General features: G+C 42.0%; 2 protein-coding genes across 6 annotated transcripts in view; one reads left to right on the forward strand and one right to left on the reverse strand.

Annotated features, from left to right (window-relative positions):
• macrod2 (mono-ADP ribosylhydrolase 2) overlaps nucleotides 1-23858 on the reverse strand; it is a 925620-nt gene that overhangs the window by 736942 nt on the left and 164820 nt on the right. The gene's annotated exons all lie outside the window — the stretch shown is intronic.
• flrt3 (fibronectin leucine rich transmembrane 3) lies at nucleotides 1350-15193 on the forward strand. The gene is made up of 3 exons (XM_074676222.1): nucleotides 1350-1607; nucleotides 7180-7857; nucleotides 8723-15193. The coding sequence occupies exon 3, from the start codon at nucleotides 8756-8758 to the stop codon at nucleotides 10706-10708; it is 1953 nt and encodes a 650-aa protein (XP_074532323.1). The 5' UTR covers nucleotides 1350-1607; nucleotides 7180-7857; nucleotides 8723-8755; the 3' UTR covers nucleotides 10709-15193.

Consider the following 23858-nt stretch of genomic DNA (forward strand, 5'->3'; position numbering starts at 1 on the left):
TTATTTTCCCATTTTATTCTCTGAAACATTTTTTAATCCATTTAAGGGGGTACTTGGCTGAAACTGTATTAGAAAGAGGGTACATGAACCCCTTCTTGCTTATCAAGAAAAATAGGGACGACATGGAGTCCAATGGTCTAATCTTCAGGCAAACAGCAACTTAGATTAGATTAGATTAGATCAACTTTATTGTCCTTTAAGCAGCTGTCTCTTATATCAGCTGTTCCTACAATCAGGCCTTTTTATCAAAAACTCTGCCACCAAAGTGAAAAAGTTGTGAAACTTCAACTTCTGTACGACGATCAAGAACAGAGGATTGAGCCAAAGAGACAGGAGCTCTCTTCAAACCAGCCTGAGGACATGTTTACTTCCTTAAAACAGGCTCTTTTCCAACATCTGAGGTTGCTCCTGTGTCTGCTCTTTGTGTTTCTGCAGAAACAGCGAGGAGTAAAGACAGACACCAAGTCTTTCAGTCCTGATGTTGTAAAAACCTGGTTCGTCGTGATCCAGGAAGTAGACGAACCAGGATGAGGCTAAACCCTGGATTCTGCAGTAAACACAGACGCTGCACACACACCAACACAGATTAGCACAATTCTAAATCTGAGTTATGAATTATTCTGTCTTGCTGTGACAACACGATAAAATATTCATAAGCTGTCAAAGTTTTTCCAAACGTCTGCTTTTTTTGTAGTTCACAGTGAAAAGAAATGTTTTTTATGCATTTTAGATATTCAGATCAGAATTTTTACACCTGCTTGGACAAAATCCTCTGGCTTTAACAATAGAAAAACATCCCTCATTGTCTGAGAGTGGAGAAAAAAACACACATTCACACTGTCTCAATAAAAGAGAACACCTGCCGCCCAGAGAAAATTGGCGAATCCCCTGCAGCCGCAAAAACTCATCACAAATTTTCATGACACATCTCCAACAAATATGCAAATGAAGTTTCTAAAGAGGCTGCAAAATCAACACATGAGCTGAAAGCAGATAGTAAAAGAGGAGTCTGTGGGTTCCTCTCCCTCCAAATGGACACACACTCTCATTTTTTACAGCATTTCGACGCTTTTTGTGCTTTTTCTGCCAGTGAGCAATCCTCTCTCCAAGCAGCCAGGACATGCTGCTCAGAAATGCACATTGTGACAGAGAGAGGAGCGGCTTTCTGCTTTCCTCCACTCCCCCTAGTGTATCCCTGTGACACTGCATGCTTCCTGTGCATCAAACACACACACACACGCACACACACACACGCATACATTGAGAGGGAGAGAAAGGGAGTGGGGCAGAGAGGCTCCTCCTCCAGATGACATCAGTGCTCGACTGAATCTAGAGGCAAACACAACTCCACATTAGTATTGAGCTCTACCCGTGCACCTCTTCCCCTGCACAGCCTGCAGATGTGTGTGTGAGTGTGTGGAGGCTCCAGTAAACATAGCAGAGCAGAAAAACTCCAACAGCTCCAGCTCTGAGAGTGCGCGGGGCTCGTTTTTTCGGATCCTCACCTCCCGGATTGGATTACTCATTTTTCTGCTCCCCTTTTTGCTTTTTCTGACCCCAGTTTGAGTGGATACCTGTTACTGTGCATTTTTGGGTTGATTGCAGAGGTAAGTGTGTTTTTGCTGCCTGTTGGGAATGCGTCTTTTCCAGCTTTTTTTGGGGGAATCTTCTTCTTGCAGAAAGGAATTCAAACTCCGGGATCCTCAGGAGTTGCTTGTCATTAGTTGCCCTCTTTTTCTCTTGCTTTATTTTTTTAACACTCGGCCCTGAAAATGTGGATTCCTCTAAGTCTAAGTCTGAATGTCCCTGCAGGTAAACTCAAAATGAGAGAAATGAGAGAAATTCCTCCTTTACGCACAGAGAGTCAGCCCGCATAGCTCAGCAGACTCTGCAACTTGCTGCTTCGCCCTCTTTATTCTGCGTGAATCTCCCTCAAACATCACCTCTCCTTTCCTTTCCCTCTCTCTGTCTGTCTGCAGACGTGAATTCCGAGTTGCGACACGCTTGAATTTGCTTTTCGATCACATTCTCGGCGGAAAACATGTGAAAGAAAAGAAAAGGAAAAACGCGCTGAACGGAGAAAACGGAGAAAATCTCTCAGAGCGGTGGGGAAATAATCAGTGAATACACAAACTTGACAGGATTAGAGGGGGGACTGTGTGGTTTGGTCTCGGTGTCGCAGCCGGGGGAGACACCCCGGTGTGCGGCTGGAATTGCGGCGCAGACCCCGCGGAGCTGGACGCGAAGGGGCAGCTGCAGAAACTCCGCTAAATGCGTCTCTGAAATCCTCCGTGCGCAGCTCCAAAACGCGTAAAATCACCCATGTGAAGTTTTTCCTCCTTCATGCACCAAACCCTCCAACCTGACATTAGCAGCTCTCCACTTTAAATGTGAGGCTTTCCAGCTGCTTTCATTAATAAGCATCCAGCTCCTGCTCTGACAGCACTCTCTGATGTCAATCTATGATGCTAATGAATCAAAGCAGCGCTCCTGATATTTATCCCATTAAATCATCCAACAAACAGAGGCTGGCGCCTTCACTTCCCATGCTCTGCACCCAGACTGAGTCTTCTTGGCAACACCAGGACATGTTGTGTGTTAATCCAATTTAACATCGCCTTCATCTCCATGAGGCGCTGAGGACATCCAGGCTCTGAAGCATGATTGATAGGCTGAAAGGGCTAACAGTGAACACAAACTTGACTGGATGTGATGGCAGCTCTTTGTTAGGCGTGTGTTTGGGAGACAAAGGGAGAAATAGCTCGTTAAACACGGCAGACATGAGGACAGACCCAGTTGTCTCCGCTGATGACTGCCCGAGGCTGAAATCCACAGATCGCAGATTAACAACTAACCAGGTCACTACAGCAGGAGGAGTGAAAGCATGAAATATGACTGTGTGAGGAGGGAAAGTGCAACCCAGGCTGACTCCAGCTCCAAGGAGGCCTAATCCACATCTTTACATCGTTTATTCATCCACTCCAAATAACACCCCCTCTTTAACGTGAAGGAGCAGAGCCTGGAAACTGCAGGAGAGGAGGTTAACACGCCTGCAGAGACGGGCGATGGAGTGTTTTGGTGTTTGCTTGTCACACACAGACACACACGTTTCATCTTGCAGTGCCTACCACCCCCATGTGGGGAAAAACCACTGCAGCTGCTACAGATCTCTCCTTTCAGGCTGTTACAAAGACGAGACCCCCGTGTGTCCCACGCAGGCCTCACTCCTCGTCCCTCTCTGCTCCTAACGGGTCATCTGTCCACGCCGTCCTCAACTCAGCACCAGGAGGCCGCAGAGCACATATCACACATTTCTTTCGCATGTTTTGCTACATTTTTGCTCCCTAGGAATCAGACGTGAGCGTGAATGTTTCCTTTGTGTTTCTGCAGCACAGCAGGCCGCTGGCACACATCTTACAGATATGTAAATCAGAGGCAGACACAAGGTTACACAGCGGTCAGAAATGAGCAGGAAGTCAATCCAATTCTGTGTTTTTTTTATTCCAGACGAGCTCGATAAACAATTCATGTTTCCAGCTGCAAATGTTGCAGGAAAAACATCTCTTTAAAGCAAAACACAAACAAAAATCCTGTGTGATCCATCAGAAGTCAAAACTATATTATGAATTAGGAGGAATAATCAACAGCAGATACAAACAACATTGATTTCCCCATGGAGAGCTCCTCTGTGGTTCAAAAATTAATTTCAGAGCTCATGAATAATTGAGGAGCCAGCCATTACTACTCCTGCTAACTGCAGCCTGTGTAGGATTATTCTGTGTTTTACTGAAGTCATTAGACTCTGCACTCCTTCTGACAGCCATGAAATTGTTTCTGTTGGAGTTTCTGCTCAGCCTTTCTTGTGCCGCGATGACTCGGGGGCAGGCACAGAGTCCCGGGCTCTGTTAGAGCAGGCTAATGTGCATTTATGCGTGTTGAGCTCACAATAGCTATCAGTGTCCAGCTTTGTGCGCGCCTCCCACGCTCTCCACTGAAAGGTAACTAGCTGTACACACAGTTTTTTAACCAGGATGCTCAATTTAACTTTGCCAGTTGAGATTAAATGAAGCAGAAGCCACTTGGACTGCTGGAGAAATCCCCTGTCGGCCTGCCGAGCTTATTAGAGCGATGGAGAGGAGCATCCATCACTAAAATGTTGAACTCAGCCTCTGCTGCTCTTGAAGTTATTGTCCGCACAGGAAGAGGAAGTGCGCGCCTGCCTATAGGGGTGCATACATTTCAGTTTATTAAAAAGTAAACTTTGTGCATTCCCTGCACATGCTCGCCTCAGCCAACAATGGCGAGGGGCCACTCTCCTGAAACCCGATGAGCGTGGAAAAAAAAAAAGCCCGGAGGCCTGACTTTGCTCCCCGTTAGCATGAAGCAGACACATGATGCTATACTCTGTGTTTTCATCCTCTCCCACTATATCCCGATGAATAACCACACGTCCTGACTTTTTTTACACTGGACACTGAGTCAGAGCGTGTTAAATCAGCAGATAACGAAGCCGTGGTGGTGAAAGAAACGCAGACTAAGCAGAAACGTTTCGCCATATCACCCGTGGAGATATTTATGCAGACAATCATTCTGTCCCACAACCCTAAAAACCTATTATTCCAAGTGCTGATAGGTCTCTGGGCTCCCTCGATAAGACGGGAATGCAGAGACTATTACTTCCTTTTATGTAATGCTGAGAATTGAGGGATTCCAATCAAATGAAGACGAAATACTTAACTCAATTCAGAGGATGGAGAACTTTGCAGAATGAGGTGAAAGAGGCTATTCAGACGTGGAAAAGCTCGACTAAGTGCTGCATTAAAAGTTCATTCCAACAGAAACGGCACGTATCCCTTTATCATCCCGCCATTTTCTAAACTCCATTACTGAATTTCATCTCGTCAGACTCCAGAAGTTAGCAGAGGTCACATCTGGTGCTTTTTCCCGGGACTCTAATCTACTGCTAATGTAATACTGAACCGAGGGGCCGTGTTTGGACGGAGCAGAAGGAAGGGAGGGCGTTATTATTAGACAGCATCTCAGGAGTTGTAATCAAGTTACAAGCCTCTCAGTTCCCTAATCTCCTCCTTGTCATGGAGCCACGACTGTTAAATGGCCGAGCCTCTTGTTCCTAATTTACCTCTGCGTGTTTTACAGCGTAGCATGTCTGAAAGCAGGTCACAGGCCCCGGCTCCGCGTGAGGGCACCGAGCTATTGTGCTGAAAGAGGAAACATAACATTTTCTCAGACAGAGGAGATTCTATTTTTGCAAACAGGGAGTGAAGAGGGAAGGACGGGCCGCGGGGTGAGGGGTCACACACACGCGCTGACAGGGATGGATGCAGGAGCCAGCCCTCATCTCCAAATCTCCAAACTCAGTCCAAACGGGCTTCATTCGTCAGGAGTAGGGATGAAACGATTTGGTACCAACAAACAGTACTTTTTTGTGTTTATTTTGTAAAAAAATATCAATTTGTTTTATTCAATTCTTCAATTTACAACCTTATAATGCTGCGTTCATGTCCAGCGTGGAAAATCACCTACTCTTCCACTCCCTCATAGTCACAATGATGCATTCAGGTACCTAAACATGGCACCTTGTGATTTTTCGTGAATTGGTACCTGGTACTTTTAACGGACACTTACAAAAGAAAAATAAATTGAAGCATATTGGAAAATATCATATCATAGATTAGGTAATATATTCCCATATATGAGAATTAGTATTTATATTTTCCTATATATTGCAAAATATTTCATGAATATATAATATATTGTATATGTACCCTCAATATATTATTTTATCAAATATATCATATATTGGAAATTGTATTGGAAAAATAATATATTACAATATACATTTTAAAAAAAAAATATTTTGGCACTAGAGCTGAAACTATTCCTCGAATAATTCGAGGTACTCGATTACAAAAAATGATCGAGGAATTTTCTCTGCCTCGAGGAATCGTTTAATTTTAAAAAAGATCAAAGAGTGGCATTTCAAATAGAGCTGACGCCATATTTAGAGAGTTTTCAGACCTCTCAAGCCACCTCTTTTTCAAAATAGCAACTAGCAACAAATCTAGCTTCTTTTCTGGAGTTTGGAGACTGATATGAAAGCATGTATTCATCTGCATCAGCTGCTTGTATCTCATATCTCATCAGATCGCGCGGAACTTGGAAATTTATCACCCAAAGTCACTTGATTTTACACTTGCTTGAAACAAATTTTCATTTGAAAAATAACTGCTCTTTAACTTAACAAAAATGTGTTTCATCCAATTACTCGATCAATCGGTGGAGGAATTTCCTTTTTATATTTTTCCTTCGCAAGGGGAATTCGGTCGATACCTATAAAATTCGGTCGGGAACGCTTTGAACCAGTGTTTCTCAAAGTAAAGGCCCAGGAATCTCCACAGATTAACTTAAAGAAGGCTGTAAAAGTGTGCATTATGTATAGAAATAGAAAAAAAACTCAAATAAAACACCTTGGTGCAGGGGCGTGCGCAGACTTTCCAAAGGGCAGGGGCAAGAAAAGAAAAAAGGCACCTATAGTGTGAGTTTTTGCCTTCAAGAAGGCAGTTAAGTGTGTTTTCAGCCCATGTTTGGCTCCTTTAAGGTCACGTCAGCAGGTTTTTTGCAGCAGCTAGGCCCCCCCTGTCCCCCCTCTGTGCACACCACTGCTTCAGAAGTAACACGTCCTCAAAGTTGCTTGTAAAGTATAAATGTAGCTCAATTCAAAGTTTGAGAACCCCTGCTTTAAACCATGGGAGGAAATCACCCCGCGCTGACTGGATCCAAGGATCTAATCTCACTTTCCTGATTCGTTTCACAATCCAAGGACTAATTTTAAGCAGGGAGCTGGATTCAGAGGGTGAGGGGGGGGGGCTCCACCCTCCTCCATTGTGTCAGGGTCCAGATCACTGTTGTCTTTCGTATGCATTCCTTCCTGAAAGAAATGTGGGTTGTCAAAGTGACGGGTTGCTAAAGGTCACGGGGCTAAATCAGAGGCGAGGGGAAAGGCTGTTTCTAGATAAGAAATCAACAATGTAGGAGAGGTTAAAGTTCAGTTTCAGACAAATTCTTTATCTAAAACAGATTTCAGCACATTTGGATGACTTTTATTCGTGTTAAATCAATGAGTGAGCTAAATGTGCCTCTGTGTCTGTCTCTTCTCAGCTGACCAGCCCAGGTGTGAGGACAGCGCAGGTGCAGATGCATGAGGACGGCCGGACGCAGAAGGACGACTGATTCGCTCTTTCGAGGAGAGTTTGGGTTTCTCCTCTGGAAAAAAAACGGGACCAGATCAGTGGATTAATGTGTTTCCAGGCTTGACGAGGAAGCAGAGGATTCTGGGCTTCCTGAAGACGTGGAGTACAGCAGCGAGCAGGTTCTGGATCGAGCCTGTGGCGCCGGGGATTGGCATGGCTCAGACCAGCTTTGAGTCTACTCATCATGCCTGTCGGGCCTGATTGTGGAGCGGAGCGCCCCACGCACGGATCACTATACAACACAACAGACATCTAATTTGCAGTTATGGCTGTTGAGCTGGACAACTCCTGCACCCATTAGGATTTTTAATATCACCTGAGAGCGCTCGCTTCGCCAGCCAGAGGGGATGCTTTTTCTACAGGCTTATCTGCCATGGTAAAGGCATTGAAAGCATGAGCCTCTGACAACACAGAGGAGGTCATCGTCCAAACAAGGATCAGCTCAGCAAACACTGACCTGGGCAGGATATCAGCAGAAACCCCTCGGACAAACTTCCCCTTTCAGAGAGGATAACCGCCGATTCAAGAGGAAAGCTTGATTGGATTTTTGGTGGCTGGAAAGGATTTACCGCATCGTTTAAATCAGGTATGACAAATACAGATGGCTTTGCTCCTTTCCACTTCACTGACCACGCCACGGTTTTCTAATGAGACGAGCAGGAAGAGAGGTCAAGGCAGGAATGCGTAATTAAAGCAATAAATCAGTATTAGCCTAATTAAAAGGTAACTACAAATTGATACTGAGGAAAAAAGACAGGCAGCCAGTTGGCTCCTTCTGCTGCGAGTTTCAGCAGCTCTAAATTTCAACCTCGAGTGAAACAACCTTTCCAAACAGAGATGTATTATTGGGATTTTTCCCTACCCGGGCCTCTTCTTCTCTTCTTCCTTGTAAGGGCCTTGTTAAAGCCCAGAATTCAAATGTGAAAAGGCACGGATGATCCAACAGGACTTAAGAGTATGTCGGTTTCACAACAGTTCATCAACAAAGCCTGACTCTGTTCCCTCTCATGGTCTGCAGCGATGAAAGGCAGCCTTTAGATACAGAAACGTGTAAAACAAGTCAGGAATGCTATTACGTTTCACGAGCAGGGCCTGAAAAGCTGAGGCACGGAGATTTAATTCAAGCTGGAGCATTTGTTTCTAAATATGAGCAAATAAAAGCGCTTTTATTGCTAATGGCGGTCACATCTGAGGGTATTTTTACCCCTCGAATTCTGCGCATGCTGCAAAATCAGCTCCCCTGAAAACTGTTTATGCTACAAAACTGAAGTTTCACTTTCTTTCTACTGTCCAGCAACACTAATGATCAGTTCAGATAATAGGAGGAATGAAACTGATTCTCAATCTAGAAAGTGCTGCAGGCAGCATTTCAAAAACCCAGCGATGATGAGGGATTTGGCTCTCCTTTAAAGGCCCCGTGCATTAAACGTACCCTTGTGTCTTCTCCCCAGGGGCTCGTGAGTGATTAGACTGCCAGCTTCAAGATGGTGCGTCAGTGCAAGGCCTTTATCCTCTTCCTCGTCAGGATCGGGCTGCTGCTGGGCCTCGCCAACCCCCTGGTGACCTCTGCCTCGTGTCCCTCCGCCTGCCGCTGCGACGGGACCTTCATCTACTGCAACGACCGTGGCCTGACTTCCATCCCGACCGGCTTGCCCTTAGACGCTACAGTCCTCTTCCTACAAAACAACCGCATCAAGAGCTCCGGCATCCCCGCCGAGCTCCGCAGGCTGGTGAACGTGGAGAAGATCTACCTTTACTGCAACAACCTGGACGAGTTCCCCACTAACCTGCCTCTGGGGCTGAAAGAGCTCCACCTACAGGAGAACAACGTGCGGATGATCACCCACTCCTCCCTAGCTCAGATCCCCTACATCGAGGAGCTGCACCTGGATGATAACTCGGTGTCGGCTGTCAGCATCGAGGAAGGGGCCTTCAGGGACAGCAACCACCTGAGGCTGCTCTTCCTCTCCAGAAACCACCTCAGCACCATCCCCTCAGGCCTCCCCATGAGCATCGAGGAGCTGCGCTTCGACGACAACCGCATCTCCTCCATCTCCGAGCAGTCGCTGCAAGACCTCATCAACCTGAAGAGGCTGATCCTGGACGGGAATCTGCTCAACAACCGCGGGATTGGGGAGATGGCTTTCATAAACCTCATCAATCTGACCGAGCTCTCGCTGGTGAGGAACTCGCTGACGTCGCCGCCCGCCAACCTGCCAGGCACCAGTTTGGAGAAGCTGCAGCTGCAAGACAACCACATCAACCGGGTCCCTCCTGGAGCGTTCGCCTTCCTCAGGCAGCTGTACCGCCTGGACCTGTCCGGGAACAACCTGAGCAGCCTGCCTCAGGGCGTGTTCGAAGACCTGGACAACCTCACGCAGCTCCTGCTACGAAACAACCCCTGGCAGTGCACGTGCCGCATGAAATGGGTGCGCGACTGGCTGCGGTCGTTGCCTTCCAAGGTGAATGTGCGGGGCTTCATGTGCCAGGGTCCCGATAAGGTCAAAGGCATGGCGATTAAAGACCTGACCACAGACATGTTTGACTGCTCGGACTCGGAGATCATTTCCACGTACGAGACCAGCACGGTGTCCAACACGCCGCGGCCCTCGCAGCCTCAGTGGCCCTCGTTTGTGACGAAGAGACCTGTCGTCAAGGGGCCGGACTTTGGCAGGAATTACCACAGCACCACCACGTCTTCGGGCAGAAAGATCATCACCATCAGTGTGAAGTCGAGCAGCGCCGATGCGATTCACATATCATGGAGAGTGTCGCAGCCCATGACGGCCCTGCGGCTCAGCTGGCTGAAGCTGGGTCACAGCCCTCCCTTCGGCTCCATCACCGAGACCATCGTGCAGGGGGAGCGGACGGAGTACCTGCTCACCGCGCTGGAGCCAGAGTCTTCCTATAGGATATGCATGGTCCCCATGGAGACCAGCAACATTTACCTGGCAGACGAGACCCCCGTTTGCATAGAGACAGAGACCGGTTCTCACAAATCCTACAACCCGACCACCACGTTGAACAGAGAGCAGGAGAAAGAGCCTTACAAAAATTCCAGTCTGCCTTTGGCTGCTATTATCGGAGGGGCTGTGGCGCTTTTGGCAATAATCATGTTGGCACTGGTGTGCTGGTACGTCCACAGGAACGGTTCACTTTTTTCCAGGAACTGCACCTACAACAAGGGCCGTCGGAGAAAGGACGACTACGCTGAAGCCGGCACTAAGAAGGACAACTCCATCCTGGAAATCCGAGAGACTTCTTTTCAAATGATTCCTATAAATCACCTGCCTGTGTCCAAGGAGGAGTTTGTGATACACACAATTTTCCCACCCAATGGCCTGAGTTTATACAAAAGCCCTCACAGCGAGAACAATATCAACAACAGGAGCTACAGAGACAGTGGAATACCAGATTCAGATCATTCCCATTCATGATATTGCGCATGGCCATTCACGGAGAGTGTGCGACTTAAAACGAGTGGCGAGACTTTTACAAAACACTGGATCTATAAGACTAAGGAAGCAATGTTCTGTACATTTGCCATATAATTTATATTTAAGGACATTTTATGAAGACGGAGAACGTTCCTGTTGCAGGCCATCACTGAACCATCAGTGGGTATTGTGACTAACTGCAATTCTATATTTTAGGGATTTGTAGTAATTTGTACTGTATTTCCTTTGCTTAAGGTTATCGACCAACTAAAAGAAACTCTGTGTTACACTGAGATATGATGACTTGTCAACTGTGAAAGTGGGTTTTCATTGCTGTGTTGAACAATCAGACCTTAGAAAACCTTGTAGTATAAGCACAGGTCATTCTTTTAACTTTGTGGCTGTCTGAAAAACAAAAAGGCAAAAAAATGACATGAAGTAAAACTACGGCACAGCTCTTCGACTAATTTGCAAAAAGCAGGCCCTCGAAAAGAAGGAGCAGTCAGCAGCTGCCTCCGCGTACTTCGGACCAAGCGTGTCGCTCTAGTATTCACCAGGTATCGATCACGAGAATCTAAACATGAGGTGCCGACGCTTTATTTCTCTGCTTTGTTCAGTGTGTGATTTTCTCTTTTTTTCCTGTTTGCAAAAAGAAGAAACACAGCGAGGCGAGGCCAGGCGACCCGAGCGGGTGTTTCTGATAGGATTGTAGGCCACAGCACAGGGCAGATAAAGCACACAGACCTTAAGGAGCTCCTCCGAACACGTAGACTGGACAGGCTGACACAGAGGACCCCCCACCGTCTCTATTTGTACAAGCCAACAAAGGCCAAACGACAATGGCGGCATTCTTTAGTACCATGTACCATACGTCATTCTCGTCACCTGGCCAAAAAGACGAAACGTGTTGGCTTTCATCCGACTCCCCACAGTGGCAGCGACTCCTTGTTATGAGTATTATTTTGTATTATTTTCCAAATGAACACACTTTTATGTTTCCACAATTTGAAGTTAACTGTTCTTAACAATTGAAAACCAAAGTGCATTGTATGCCCTTTGGCCAGTCTTGTATGTGCCTTGATCCAATGCTTATTGTATTTAGCTTTTTAAGAAACCAGTGACTTTTTTTCATACACACTTGAATATGAAAATATTGGTCATATTACAGAATAAAAGTGGACAAAAATAACTTTGCTCTTTCTTACTTTGGGAATGGAAAAACCCTTAAAAAGCCTATAGCGCTGCTTTATTTGGCTTCCTTTACGGCTAACCCGTCATGTGTTTGTGGGGTTGTGCAATCGGTCTAAGTTTACCGCTCATAAAATTCATTTTTATACAAATGTGAGCAGCGCTACAATAGATCTGCTTTATTCATTCATATCCCTGAAGTCTGCGCACAATAAGAAATGCTCGGAGACAAAAAAACATAACCCTTTGAATTTTATCTTCAAAAAAGATCTGAACCCCGGGGTCTCGGCTCGTAACTCAAAACCACATCCCACTCGGAGACACGGTGAACTCTTTAACAATAACTCACATACTGTTCTTGAAACCCAGTTTTCCACTTCACGGGCAGCAACATCTGCTCCAGGCTGCTGCTGTTCTTTCGTGCCGCCAAGCCATGTGTGACTTATCCGATTGGCCGGAGAGAGAAATGTCACAGAGGAGGAGAAGTAGGGCTGCGGAGGGATTGGACTCTGGGGTTTGATGGACCTCGGGCGCCGGGGCAACAGGAAACTAATGACGAGCCACCATATGGAGGGTGGTGCAGGCAGTGCACCCAGATGGGGATGCCCGTCCCTGCAGAGGACAGAGTATATACACACCGCTCGGGGCTGCAGGCTGCACACTTAATGACACGGTTGCAGCCGATGAAAAGGTACACATGCAGAAAGCAGTAAAATAGCCTATTAGCTCGCTCTGCTAATGCTTCCAGCAGCAGATCCCGTGAACATAAAGTTAATGCCTTTCAGATTACGCTCACGACGCTCAAACGCTGACCAGACTCTGACACAAAAGCACACAAAATATATATCACACACCCACATGCACTCACCCACGAGGTCTTAACACAGTGGAGCTTTAATTACAGCGAGGGGAGCCGCTAAAAGCTTCTACCCAGACCTTAAGCATACACCATCCCTGCCCTTTACACTAAATATACATCACATTAACTCACATTGCTTGCTTTACTTTAGCGCACACTTTCCGTGTGATGCAGCAAAAAGAGTTCTGATCTCCTAGAAATAAAAGTGATAAAATTTGGATGCTGGTAATTGATTATTAATCCACCCTGACAGCATGTTATCTCTGACAGAGATAACACTCGTCACATTAATTTTTCAGGCCTGAAGCAGGAACAGAAAAATCTGTTTCCAACAAAAACGGTTCAGTTTCTCGTTCAAAGAGACCTTAGATTATCTTGCATCACCGGCTTCTCAGGTTGATCAGGTGGGTCTATAAAAGCTATGGAGTTATGGAGAGGCGTGATGTTGCTCGAGCACAGCGCCGAATCAGAGAGTGTTGATGAGATCACCGCTGTTTTTAGTAGTGCTGTCAGGCGATTAAAAAAATTAATCTAATTAATCACAGGATTTGTAATTAATTAATCGAATTAATCGCATTTTGATCTCATATCTGCTTAAGGTCCCAAAATAAAGAATTTGAATTCCAGGACATTAAAATTACATTAAAAAACATTAAATAACATTTAAAAATAACACATTTTTAGGTACTCTGAGGCACAAGAAACACATGGAAAAAGTTTTATGGTTCTATCTTTACAAAATCTACACAGTCCTGCACCTAAGATAAGCTGGTTTGATTTTTAGGACGGTTTTTGCTTCTGTCACATTTTTACTCGATGTGGACTCAATTTTCACTGCAATATGAACTTCTATACTTCTATGAGGTCAGGAGAACCAGGGCTAAAGGCTAAAAACTGTGAGGAACTATGTACAAAACACTTTTTTCAAGTCTTGGATCAAAGAAAAGTGAAGTATTCTCAGTTTAACATGCTCTGAACACACAAACTGTTGCTCATTGGTGCAGAGCAGCCCCAAGCTGAAACATGACACCAGGAAGATGGAAGCAAATTTTCAAAGAATTCTTTAGATTTAAATACAGGACATTTATCGATCATTCAGGGCTTGTTTGATGCAGTAAAGAGTGTAGAATTATCTGTTTTTTACAGAATTGAGCAAACGGTTGATTTTCTGCAGATTTTCAAAAAGGACGTGTGAATAAACAAGATATGGAAGGCAGTCCCCCAAAAATCACTCTTGTTTTCCCCCCGGTTTAAAGCATGTTGCTGACCTCATGTGCGATACATTCAGGGACCGTGGGAAATTTGAGAATCTAACGAGAACACCACTTTTTCCAAGTAGGACAAATGGTTTGTAAATGCCAGACATTTGAAAATAAGTGCGTCTTTGAACGCCTTGCGGGTTTGGGATCCAGATTAATCTGCGTTAATTTTTATAACGCGTTAATTTGTGGTGTAATTAATTAATCTGATTAACGCGTTAAAATGACAGCCCTTGTTTTTAGCTTTTTTGTTTTCTGGATTCATTTATCAGGTCGCTGAAACAGAGGTCGAAGAAAGAGCTGGCCACTCTTTCAGCTCATGATGTGATGAATTAAAGTTTACCTTCGTGGTTAAAGGAGGACGCCATTGTTGTGACTTTGAGTGAAATCATACATTAACCAGAGCAGCTTTGTGCGTTTCTGCTGAGCCAAGTATGAGGCGAAATTAATGAACCCGACCGCCGACGACCTCCTGTGACCTCACTTATCACTCATGACCCTTGACCTCTGAGTCCCTTTAAACAGTTCCTTAATCACTCTCATGTTCAGACAACTCTGAAACAACACAAAGTGCCACATGCATTAGTCTCCGCTGTGACACGCACACAGACGGATAAACTAATGTGAGCAGCTGCCCTCTCTCACTCCCTTTGTGATGCAGTGGTCAGGCAGCCGGGCACATTTGCATCCCTATAGATCCTGGTATCAGAGTCCCCCTGGATGACCCCAGCAGGCTCCCATAGCTGGGCCCGGCTCCTCTCCGTCAGCACCATTAGTCGGATCAAACAGCTCAGACCATGTGACCTGATGACTGATGATGGGCCGGTGAGGTGAGGTCAGACTCAGTTCACAGTTCGCAGCTGATGAAAAATGGATGCTTATCAGCGCCCGCACAACACAGCCAGGCAACAGGGAGTGTGCTCGGCAACCTGCCCACCATGAGGATGCTCCCCCTGGCAGTCATTACTGCACGTTCTCAGCGCTAAAGCTTCATATCGAGGAGTAAAAAACTTCAAAGTAAAGGTCAGGCTGATTGCTAATAGCTTAATTACCCTCAGGAGCTTACAGAGACGCACGGAGAGGTGAGACTGAGTTGATTCAGAGGAGGATGCTTTTTTTTGTTGTTGACAGTTTATCCTTTACTCCGTCTAATTTCAGACAAGAAAAAAAGAAAAGATCAAAACTTTTGTAATAAAAGTTGGATAATTTCAAAGCATATTTATGAATTAAGGAACGGGAGAGGACGTCACTTTTTAAAACTTCATCCACAGTTTTTGTTGTCGCTCAGACGTTTGGGCAAAAGTTCTTCCTGAGTGGCTTCAAGCAGTCACATTCAGGCGACTCTAATAAGGGTCATCTAGGGTGTGTATGTATAAAATTCAGTTAAATTTATTACCCAAGGCTGAGAAAAGCAGATTTGTTGAGCATAACTTTTATTTTACGGTTGTTCAACTTGAAAAAGTGAGGATACACCAGTTAAGACGGACAGATCTGATTAGAATCAGTTCACCTGATCCCATTTATGATACAAACCTATTTTTGGCCTTTTACACTCACACAATACATTTCAGGTGTCCTGAAATACTTAAAAAAAAATAAAAGAGACCTTAAGTAACCAATACCAGTGTTTAAATTTGTCATATGACCCTCAGGAGGTCATGCTGGATCTCTTTTTGGCAGACTTTCTCGCAAGAAGCAACGCAGCTAATTCTTTCTTAAAAATTGTCCAATAAGAAACAAGACAATAATAAAAAAATATCAATATTAATAGACATGTAAAGCATAATTTCTAATAATTTAAAGTACTTAATTTGTTAATTTATTATTATAGAAACGTGTATTAACTTGTGCTCACCAGCCACTGTAGCTAGTGGTTTCCCAGAGTTCCTAGCCACTCAGCATTTTCACTAGCCACAACTTTGTTGTTGGATAATCATCTTTAATGTGATTAAAGCCAATGATGGCATGCTAAAGTTTGCTTAAACTAAATTTACAACCTTTTTAAATTTAAATGACCCCTGAACACACTCAAATCAAGACTACATACATGTTTAAAGCCACAGGTCATTATCAGGTACTCACTTTTGAAATGGTCGTGTGGAAGGTTGTGCTTCTATTATGACAAAGTTATAAAAGTAGTAGTTATTATTAGTTGTTATTATTGCATTTGATAAAAGTTGTGAGGGTTGAAGATAAATATTTATTTACAACAGTTATTTTTCAGTAATAAACTAAGTACCGTACTTTCTGGACGATGGTGAAGTCGTAACAGTCAAAAAATGCATCATGAAGAGGAAAACAGCAGATATAAGTCACACTGGACCATAAGTTTCATTTATTTAGAATGATTTGGTTTGTTCACATATTTCCAGAGTGAACTTTTTACATATAACTTTGACAAATGTTTGTATATTATATTAGGAAGTTTAAATATTTTTCCTTTAGCTCCTCATATCTGTGACCAGTTTCTCTCCTCCTCTGCTCTGCTGTGAGTGTTGCTGTGTGAGCTTAAATGAGCTCCAGCCGATAAATGTCCTCAATTTTAAAAAGTTACAAGAGTTTTGACGCTAGTTTGTGACTTAAACCCCAGAATCTGTTTATAATAGAGAGCAAAAAAGACGTGAGTGAAGTTATAAATCACGTTATCAGGCGCTGAACACCAGGAGCTGTCACTGTGTCCGAGCTAGAGGCTGGAGTTGACGTCTGAGCGAATCTCAGAGACTTGGTGAATGGACCAATGAGCAAACACTTTGTGCAGGCAGTGCTCATGGGAGTTGTAGTGTTGTAGTCTCATATTGCAATAGCTTTAGTATTTCAGATGCTGTTTCAAAAAACTACAGGTAAATAATTCAACCCGCCAAAGTGGTTAGTAGGAGTGACGGTGTTACCAGCCACAGCTGGAATTCACCATCATTCAGCGGGTTGGCGGGTGTTAGCCTCAAGCCCTGACTGTACCATTACAGCGTCACCATGACAACCATCTAGTTTTGTCACTTTGGTTTACATTAAGGATGCACCAATCCAACTTTTCTGGTTCAGATACCGATACTTAGGCTTTGGGTATCGACTGATACTGATACTGATCTGATACCAGTGAAAAATGATAACCTGCATGCTCTACTGTGGGGTGAGACTGATAATGTTTTGGGTAAAAAGCAAAAAATGAGTAGATGAAATTACTGAAGTCATATTTACTTAAACTATAAAATCTGTAACAGCAAAACAAGGCTTTATCATGTCAGAAGTTTAAATGTTAACTCTTATACTCTGTAGACTGGTGATGCAGAAAAACAAAAAAAAAAAAGGCACAGAGCTGTTTGCCTGGATCGGCACCATGGATCGGCCCTTTCCCACCGATACTGATCCCTAGTTTACACACTGTTCAAAAACATGCCAGTCATTAAAATGTTTTTGAAGCTACAAGGCTGAAAGGGCTGAAAAACTGTGGAGTAAAAAAAAATGTCCCACCAAGGGAAGTCTGTCTCCTGAAAGCCACAGGAGTGAAGTCTTTGGTTAAATAGTTCATGTAAAGTTAGATAAACTATGCAGAGACTTACTAGTGCTGCTTGCAGGCAACATTCAGACGTACAGTCTTATAAAACAGCTATTTTTAAGTTTTTTACACTCTTTATGGCACAAATGTAACCTGTTGAGGCCATCAAGTATTATCCATGTGAAAAAAATGTGTCAAAATAGAAATAAATTACTTTCTTTTTTCATTACTGACCATTATAGTATAATGTTACCTAGAGATGGACCAATATTGATTTTTGGAGGCCGATAACTGATATTTGAAGCTGATATTCATTTGCAGTCAAAGTGAAAACACTGGCGTGAAAATGTTGGACAATACAAACTCCAACACTTAACTGCATTCAAATGCCTTAAAGCATATGTTAATTAAACAGCTCCCAGGCTCAGCAGCATGTTTTATACAGTTAAATGAAAACTCAAAAAATAAATAGGTTTTCTACAGTACATAAAGTTTTAAAAAGTTTCTATGTAACTGCAATAAAACTGGACAGGACTGAGTTTGTGCTGCCTTTCACAGGCATTTTATGCAACTGAATTAATTTTCTGTTTGAGTTTAAATGACTGATTTTAAATGTTTTGACCCTCTGGGGTTTCCATAGGGTAGAGAAGCATCAACAAGCAGCTTCTGAATGTCTGCAGTTTTAAACTTTTCTTATCATTTTTAAGAGGCAGAAAAACATTTTCCTGTGGGTATTGATAGGAGGAGTGATTTCTGTGTCTGTGGAAGTTAAAATAAGCTCATAGACAGTAAGTAGTCACAATGCTAATTGCGTTAGCCGGTCAATGGGATTTTCCTTTGACATTAGCATTATCAGCATTTGGATTAAAAGAAAGGCCAATGCCAATATGCCCCAAAATGCCAAATATCGGCCCCGATAATTGGCCTGGCCGATAATCAGTCCATCCCTAATGTGACCTCAAGGCAACGCACCAAAAAAAATACTAGAAAAAATATTTTTGAAAATTTCTTTATATTATTATTTTGTCTTTTTTATGACAAAAACACTATTTTTTTCCAAACTGGCATCACAATGCATACCATAGAGGGTTAACTTTAGTTCGAAAGAGGAGACAAAACATTTTTTGATCTGGGCCAACTCCACGTCACTCAAAATGAGACTGACATTAGTCATACAGTCATCACTCACAGTTTATATCTTGAATGTTTTACAGAAGGTAACGCCAATAAAAAGTTTATTTCAAGGTTAAAGTCAAATTCTCTCTAAACCGAGCTCTAACATTTCTTCCCCTCCTGGTTGTTATCTCTGCTCTTACTCCAGTTACTGTTATTCCTCTGTCTGAGCCATGTACCCAAATTACTCCTCCTCACAGTGAGTCAGCCGATCATTTCACATCTCTGAGTTAAACTGAAATTAAGGCCGACAAACTAACAATTTCACCATCTCTCGGAGATTTGGAAAATAATCTTTTTTGAGAACTTAACAGCTTCAAAAGCTTTTTGAGCTGCTTTTCAATCACCGAGTCAATAAGGAGCAATTTTCTCTGCACAAAAAACTTTTCATGAATGCTGTTTTGATAACGTTGAATTTAACATTTCAGAAAAACCTTACAATTATATAATCTGAGCTATCAATTTTTATTAAGTATAAACACAAGTAGAGCTGTCACTCAGCTGCTGTTTAAGATTAAAAACCTCTGAATGAAGGAAACATGGACATTTCCCCTGACAGTAACACGTTTACAGTCAGTGTCAGCGACAACACACCCAGTACGACCTCCAACCTCCGTACCCATCCACCTGATCTGACCCCCTCTACGAGCTTCCTCCGCTGGTTAGAGCTACGAGGGCTGAGACGTAGATTGACTGGTAAATCACAAGCTTTGGCCTCTGACGCACGGCGCCCACATCACTGCTGACACGGCACCAATCCACCCGTCAATCTCTGAGAAATCTGGAGTGAGAGCAGCATTCACTGTATTCATGATTAGCTTTTATGGATGAATAAATTACTCCAACAGATCTGCAGGGACTGAAGTTTGCAGATCATGTTAAAACTCTGAGAACAAAGCTGCACCGCTTCACCTCGAATGTTCCCATCAGTGTTTTTAACGACCAGTGGTCTGAAACCTGTGCTTAAGAGGAGCCATTTTTCCTCAACTCACCTGGATTAAAGTCATTCAGGAGCCACAAAATCTACTGAATCTTCACATTTGAGACTATAAAGTGTATAAAATACCATACAAAGTTCAAATTTGGTGAATCATTATCTAGTGTTTCAGATTTATGCAACAGCACGTGATGTCTTATTTTTGTATTTTTTTTTAATTTGCCAAAAATGTCAAAAAAAACTTTGAAATAAAAAAAAAATGCAGAAATTTCAACATGTGAAAAATTTGCAAAAATTGCAATAATGAAATTTAAAAGTTGCTAAAAAAATTTGTGAAACAGAAATTTGCAAAATGAAAAAAAAAAAAAAAATTAAAAAAAAATGTCGAAAAACTACATTTAAAAATTTCCAAAAATTGCAATTTGCAAAAATTTCAAATTTTTGAAAGAATCAATGTTGTTTAACTCATCATTTTTTGTTGTTTACAATATCAAACATGTTTATTCACCCGGCATGTTATCAGTTAAGGTAGTCCAGTCACACAGAATGAAAATCTATATTTTCTAAATACGATGAAAATCTATATATTATTAAAATCTAAAATAAAACAGTTACCGTAACAATATATATATTTTTTAATTATTACACTAAACATGCAATGTCTTAATTTCTTTCTTGATTTAGAACATGTGCAAGAATTTCAAAAAGGTTTATGATTTCTAAAATTTGCAAAAAAAAAAAAAATCTGGAAATTCGAAATTCAAAAATTTTTTTAAAAAATTGAAGTTTAAAAATTTTAAAATATTTAGAACAATTAATTGAATTAGATTATATTTAGAAATTTCAAAATAATGTAAAAATAATTGTGATTTTTTTTAAAATATTTAAAAAATGAAAAAAGATTAAATAAAATTCAAAATTAAAATAAAGAAATATAAAAAATTTACAAAAAACATTTGTGATTTTTTTAAATTAAGAAAATATTTACAAAATGAAAAAAGATGAAATAAAATTCAAAATTAAAATAAAGAAATATCAAAACTTTACAAAAAAAAAAAAGGTTTTTTTTAGGACTAAAAATTTGCAAAAAATTTGAAATTTTTGAAAGAATACTCAAGTTTGATAGAATAATACAGCTCAATTTTTTTTTTGTTTGCTTATATTTTGCTAAATATCAAGTATGGAAAAGAAGCAGGCATGGTTCCTCCAGATGAGTCTTTCTGTAGATGTAGTTATCTTCCCAGGGCTGTAAAACTTGAGGTTAGCCACAGGTGCATGGAAAGTTGGTGGGCTGTTGATGTTGTAGGAGGTGAAGTAGAGCGGTGGCAGGCTTTATTGACAGATGGGATGAAGATTTAGTTCAACTAAATGTTAACGCAGGATTTTATTTAATGTCAGTGTCTTTAATCATCAATACCCTCTGGAAGAAAAATAACTATTCTTTGGTTCAGTAATATTTTTTAAAGCTACATGGAGCCACTGAAAAGGAGTCTAAGAGCTCTGCTAATGACCATGTGAGGTGGTTAATCCACATGATTGGGCTTGATGACTTTTTGGTACGATGTGAACAGACAGATCAGCTGTGTTAGACTTTCACTGTTCATCAGTCTGCTGGCCCCTGTGGACAGAACAAGAGGTTTTAATGTTACATTTATAAAGAGGCTCTTTTTAGTTTGTGAGGGTTTGCTGCTGTATCTGGATGTCATCTGGTGCAAACGGGAACAGGGAGTAAAAGTGCCTCTAAAGAAATACCAGACGTGTTTTGGGCAATTGCCTGATTTGCTTTAGTAAACTGCAAAAAGAAAAATATTCTTGAAACTAGAATAATGTCTTAATACAAGAAACTTCTGAGGAATCCGTATCAAACCCAATAACCAGCAGAGACTTCTCATGATTGTCAAAAGCTGAACGATAATAACTGTATGAAATGAGACAAAGCAGAACACCACTAGATGGTTTTTCCTAAAATAGCTGAGCGCTGACTGATTCCTTGTCTTTAACCTCTCGTAAAATGCGCCTCATCAACACACCAGCGAGCCGTCAAAACCGAGCCAACGTCATAAACAAAAATAAAAAGGGTGCTTGCTTTTCGCTCCCCCTCACATCCTGCTGCACACAGCTTGCACATCAAACAGACCCGTGATTTAACGGCCGCTAAATGCTGAGCGGAGCGGTGCTGAGGTCAGGAGCCAAACCAAGGCTCTGGGGCCTCCCACAAACTCTGCACGCCTGCCAGGCTGTAAAATCTGCATGACAGTGAGTGCTGCTCACAAGTGTGAGACACTGGTGCTCTATCTCTGTGCTATCTTTCATTTCTTTATCTGTTTTTACATTTCCCTTTGTATCAGCATGGCACCAACGTCTGAGGACGTCCAGGCTGCTGGTCCAGGTGGTTAATGAGCTGCAGGAAAACGAACGTTGGCGTTTTACGTCCTAAAACTCAGCTGAAACACTGTGAAGACGCCTTATCGGCCCAGCTCTGGTTTTATTCTGGTCACACTGACCCAAACCACACCTGCTCACTGTGTGATTTTCAACAACACAGGGCAGGGGTTCCCAAACTTCACCCAAAATAGTGGCGCCAGAGACCGGAGACTTCACTGCTGTGGAAATACACAAACGGACCAATCCAACAACAAACAACAAAGCTAAAGATGCTGTATTTAAATAAAAAGTAGAAAATCAGACTTCCTCTGTGCATGAATTTCTGTGTTTCCTGACGTAATCAGCTGCCACTGATACTGTCCTTATCCTGGCTCTGTCACCTCTGAGGTAAACATTTCTGTTTACATGATTTTACCTAAAACTCGGCCCTGTTTTTGTTTTATTATGTTTACAATAATGGATAAAATCTGCATTTGTAAAGAGTTTTTGATTTGGAAAGCCATTTGTCATCCCGCTACAAGAGATCCAGTCCATAGGTTCACCCTGAGTCTGCTTCGTTGGCGTTAATGAGTTCCTCTGACTTCCTCTTTACACGTTAATGTTTGGCTCTTACAGCAAACACAACTACCTTCAGCTGCTAACACAGAAGCCATACGTACACTGTGATTTTGAAAAAGAGTGTTAAAAATCTATCCTAACACCTTTGTTTTTCTGCATTTGAATCAGAGAGACCGATATGTTTTTTCAGGGCCGTAATCAATACCAATCATCAGACGTCAAGGAGGCCGATAACCGATGTTTGGGGCTGATATTCATTTGCAGTCAAAGTAAAATTATTATTTGCACAAAATCTTCACAAAAACCAATTGCATTGATGAACTTTAAGAAAACAAAAGTAGATCACTGAATATTCATAGGTATGGATGTTGATAAAACTTTATTGATACCAATGCCCTTATCGATTTCGCTTATCAATCTGATTCTTTATCCATTCCCTGATCAGTTCCTCTTGTGGATGTTCAGGGTATAAAAAGTAGCTTCACAGGTTTTTGTGTTAACATTTAATTGAGTTTAGAGGTGAAAATAAAATATGAAATTGGCCAATTAATCTAGATATCTCCAGACATAAATAAATAAAAATAAGTGAAAGTCACATGACATCAATGTATTGTTTTGTTATTTGATACTGACCTCAGCAGACTGTTTAGTGTCAGCTTTGAGTTGTCGATAAGAAGTCAGGATTGAGCCTGCTGTAACTTTTCTTCCACTTCCTGTCCATACACTGCAAAAAACTGAAATCTTATCGAGTGTTTTTGTCTTATTACAGCTGAAAATGTCTTTTAAGACTCAATGTGAGCCACATTCACCTGACCAGTCCAGAAAAATGTTTGATTTCAAGTTATTTAAAGACAAAATGAGGCCTGAATTACTTGCAATGAGTTTAAAAAAAACTGCCAACAACCAATAGAAAAGTTACTTGTATTAAGACATTTTTTTTTCTTGTTCTATTGGAAGATTTTTCTTACTTGTTACAAGCCATTCAGACCTAATTTTGTCTTTAAATTACTTGAAATGAGACATTTTCTAGACTGATATGGTGAATGTGGCTCACATTGAGGATAATAAGACAGTTTTTACTCAAAATAAAACAAAAACATTTGATAAGATTTAATGTTTTTGCAGTGTAAAACATTTAGCTGTGAGTATTTGGACATTTGGAGTTTTTATTGTCGTTAACAATGACTAACTGTTAAATGTTTCAAAGATGAAAGCTGAAATTCTGCTTTAAAATGAAAGGTTTATTGATGTATGCTAACCGCTAGCATATCAATGCATTTTCCCATTTACGTTAGCGT

This window comes from Halichoeres trimaculatus, unplaced genomic scaffold, assembly GCF_033239565.1.
Source record: "Halichoeres trimaculatus isolate MK-OKI-2021-1 unplaced genomic scaffold, fHalTri1.1 fHalTri1_scaffold_8, whole genome shotgun sequence".
NCBI classification, from domain to species: domain Eukaryota; kingdom Metazoa; phylum Chordata; class Actinopteri; order Labriformes; family Labridae; genus Halichoeres; species Halichoeres trimaculatus.

Excerpts from the sequence above, each read along its gene's own strand:
- flrt3 (XM_074676222.1), top strand. The coding sequence starts at position 8,756 with ATGGTGCGTCAGTGCAAGGCCTTTATCCTCTTCCTCGTCAGGATCGGG.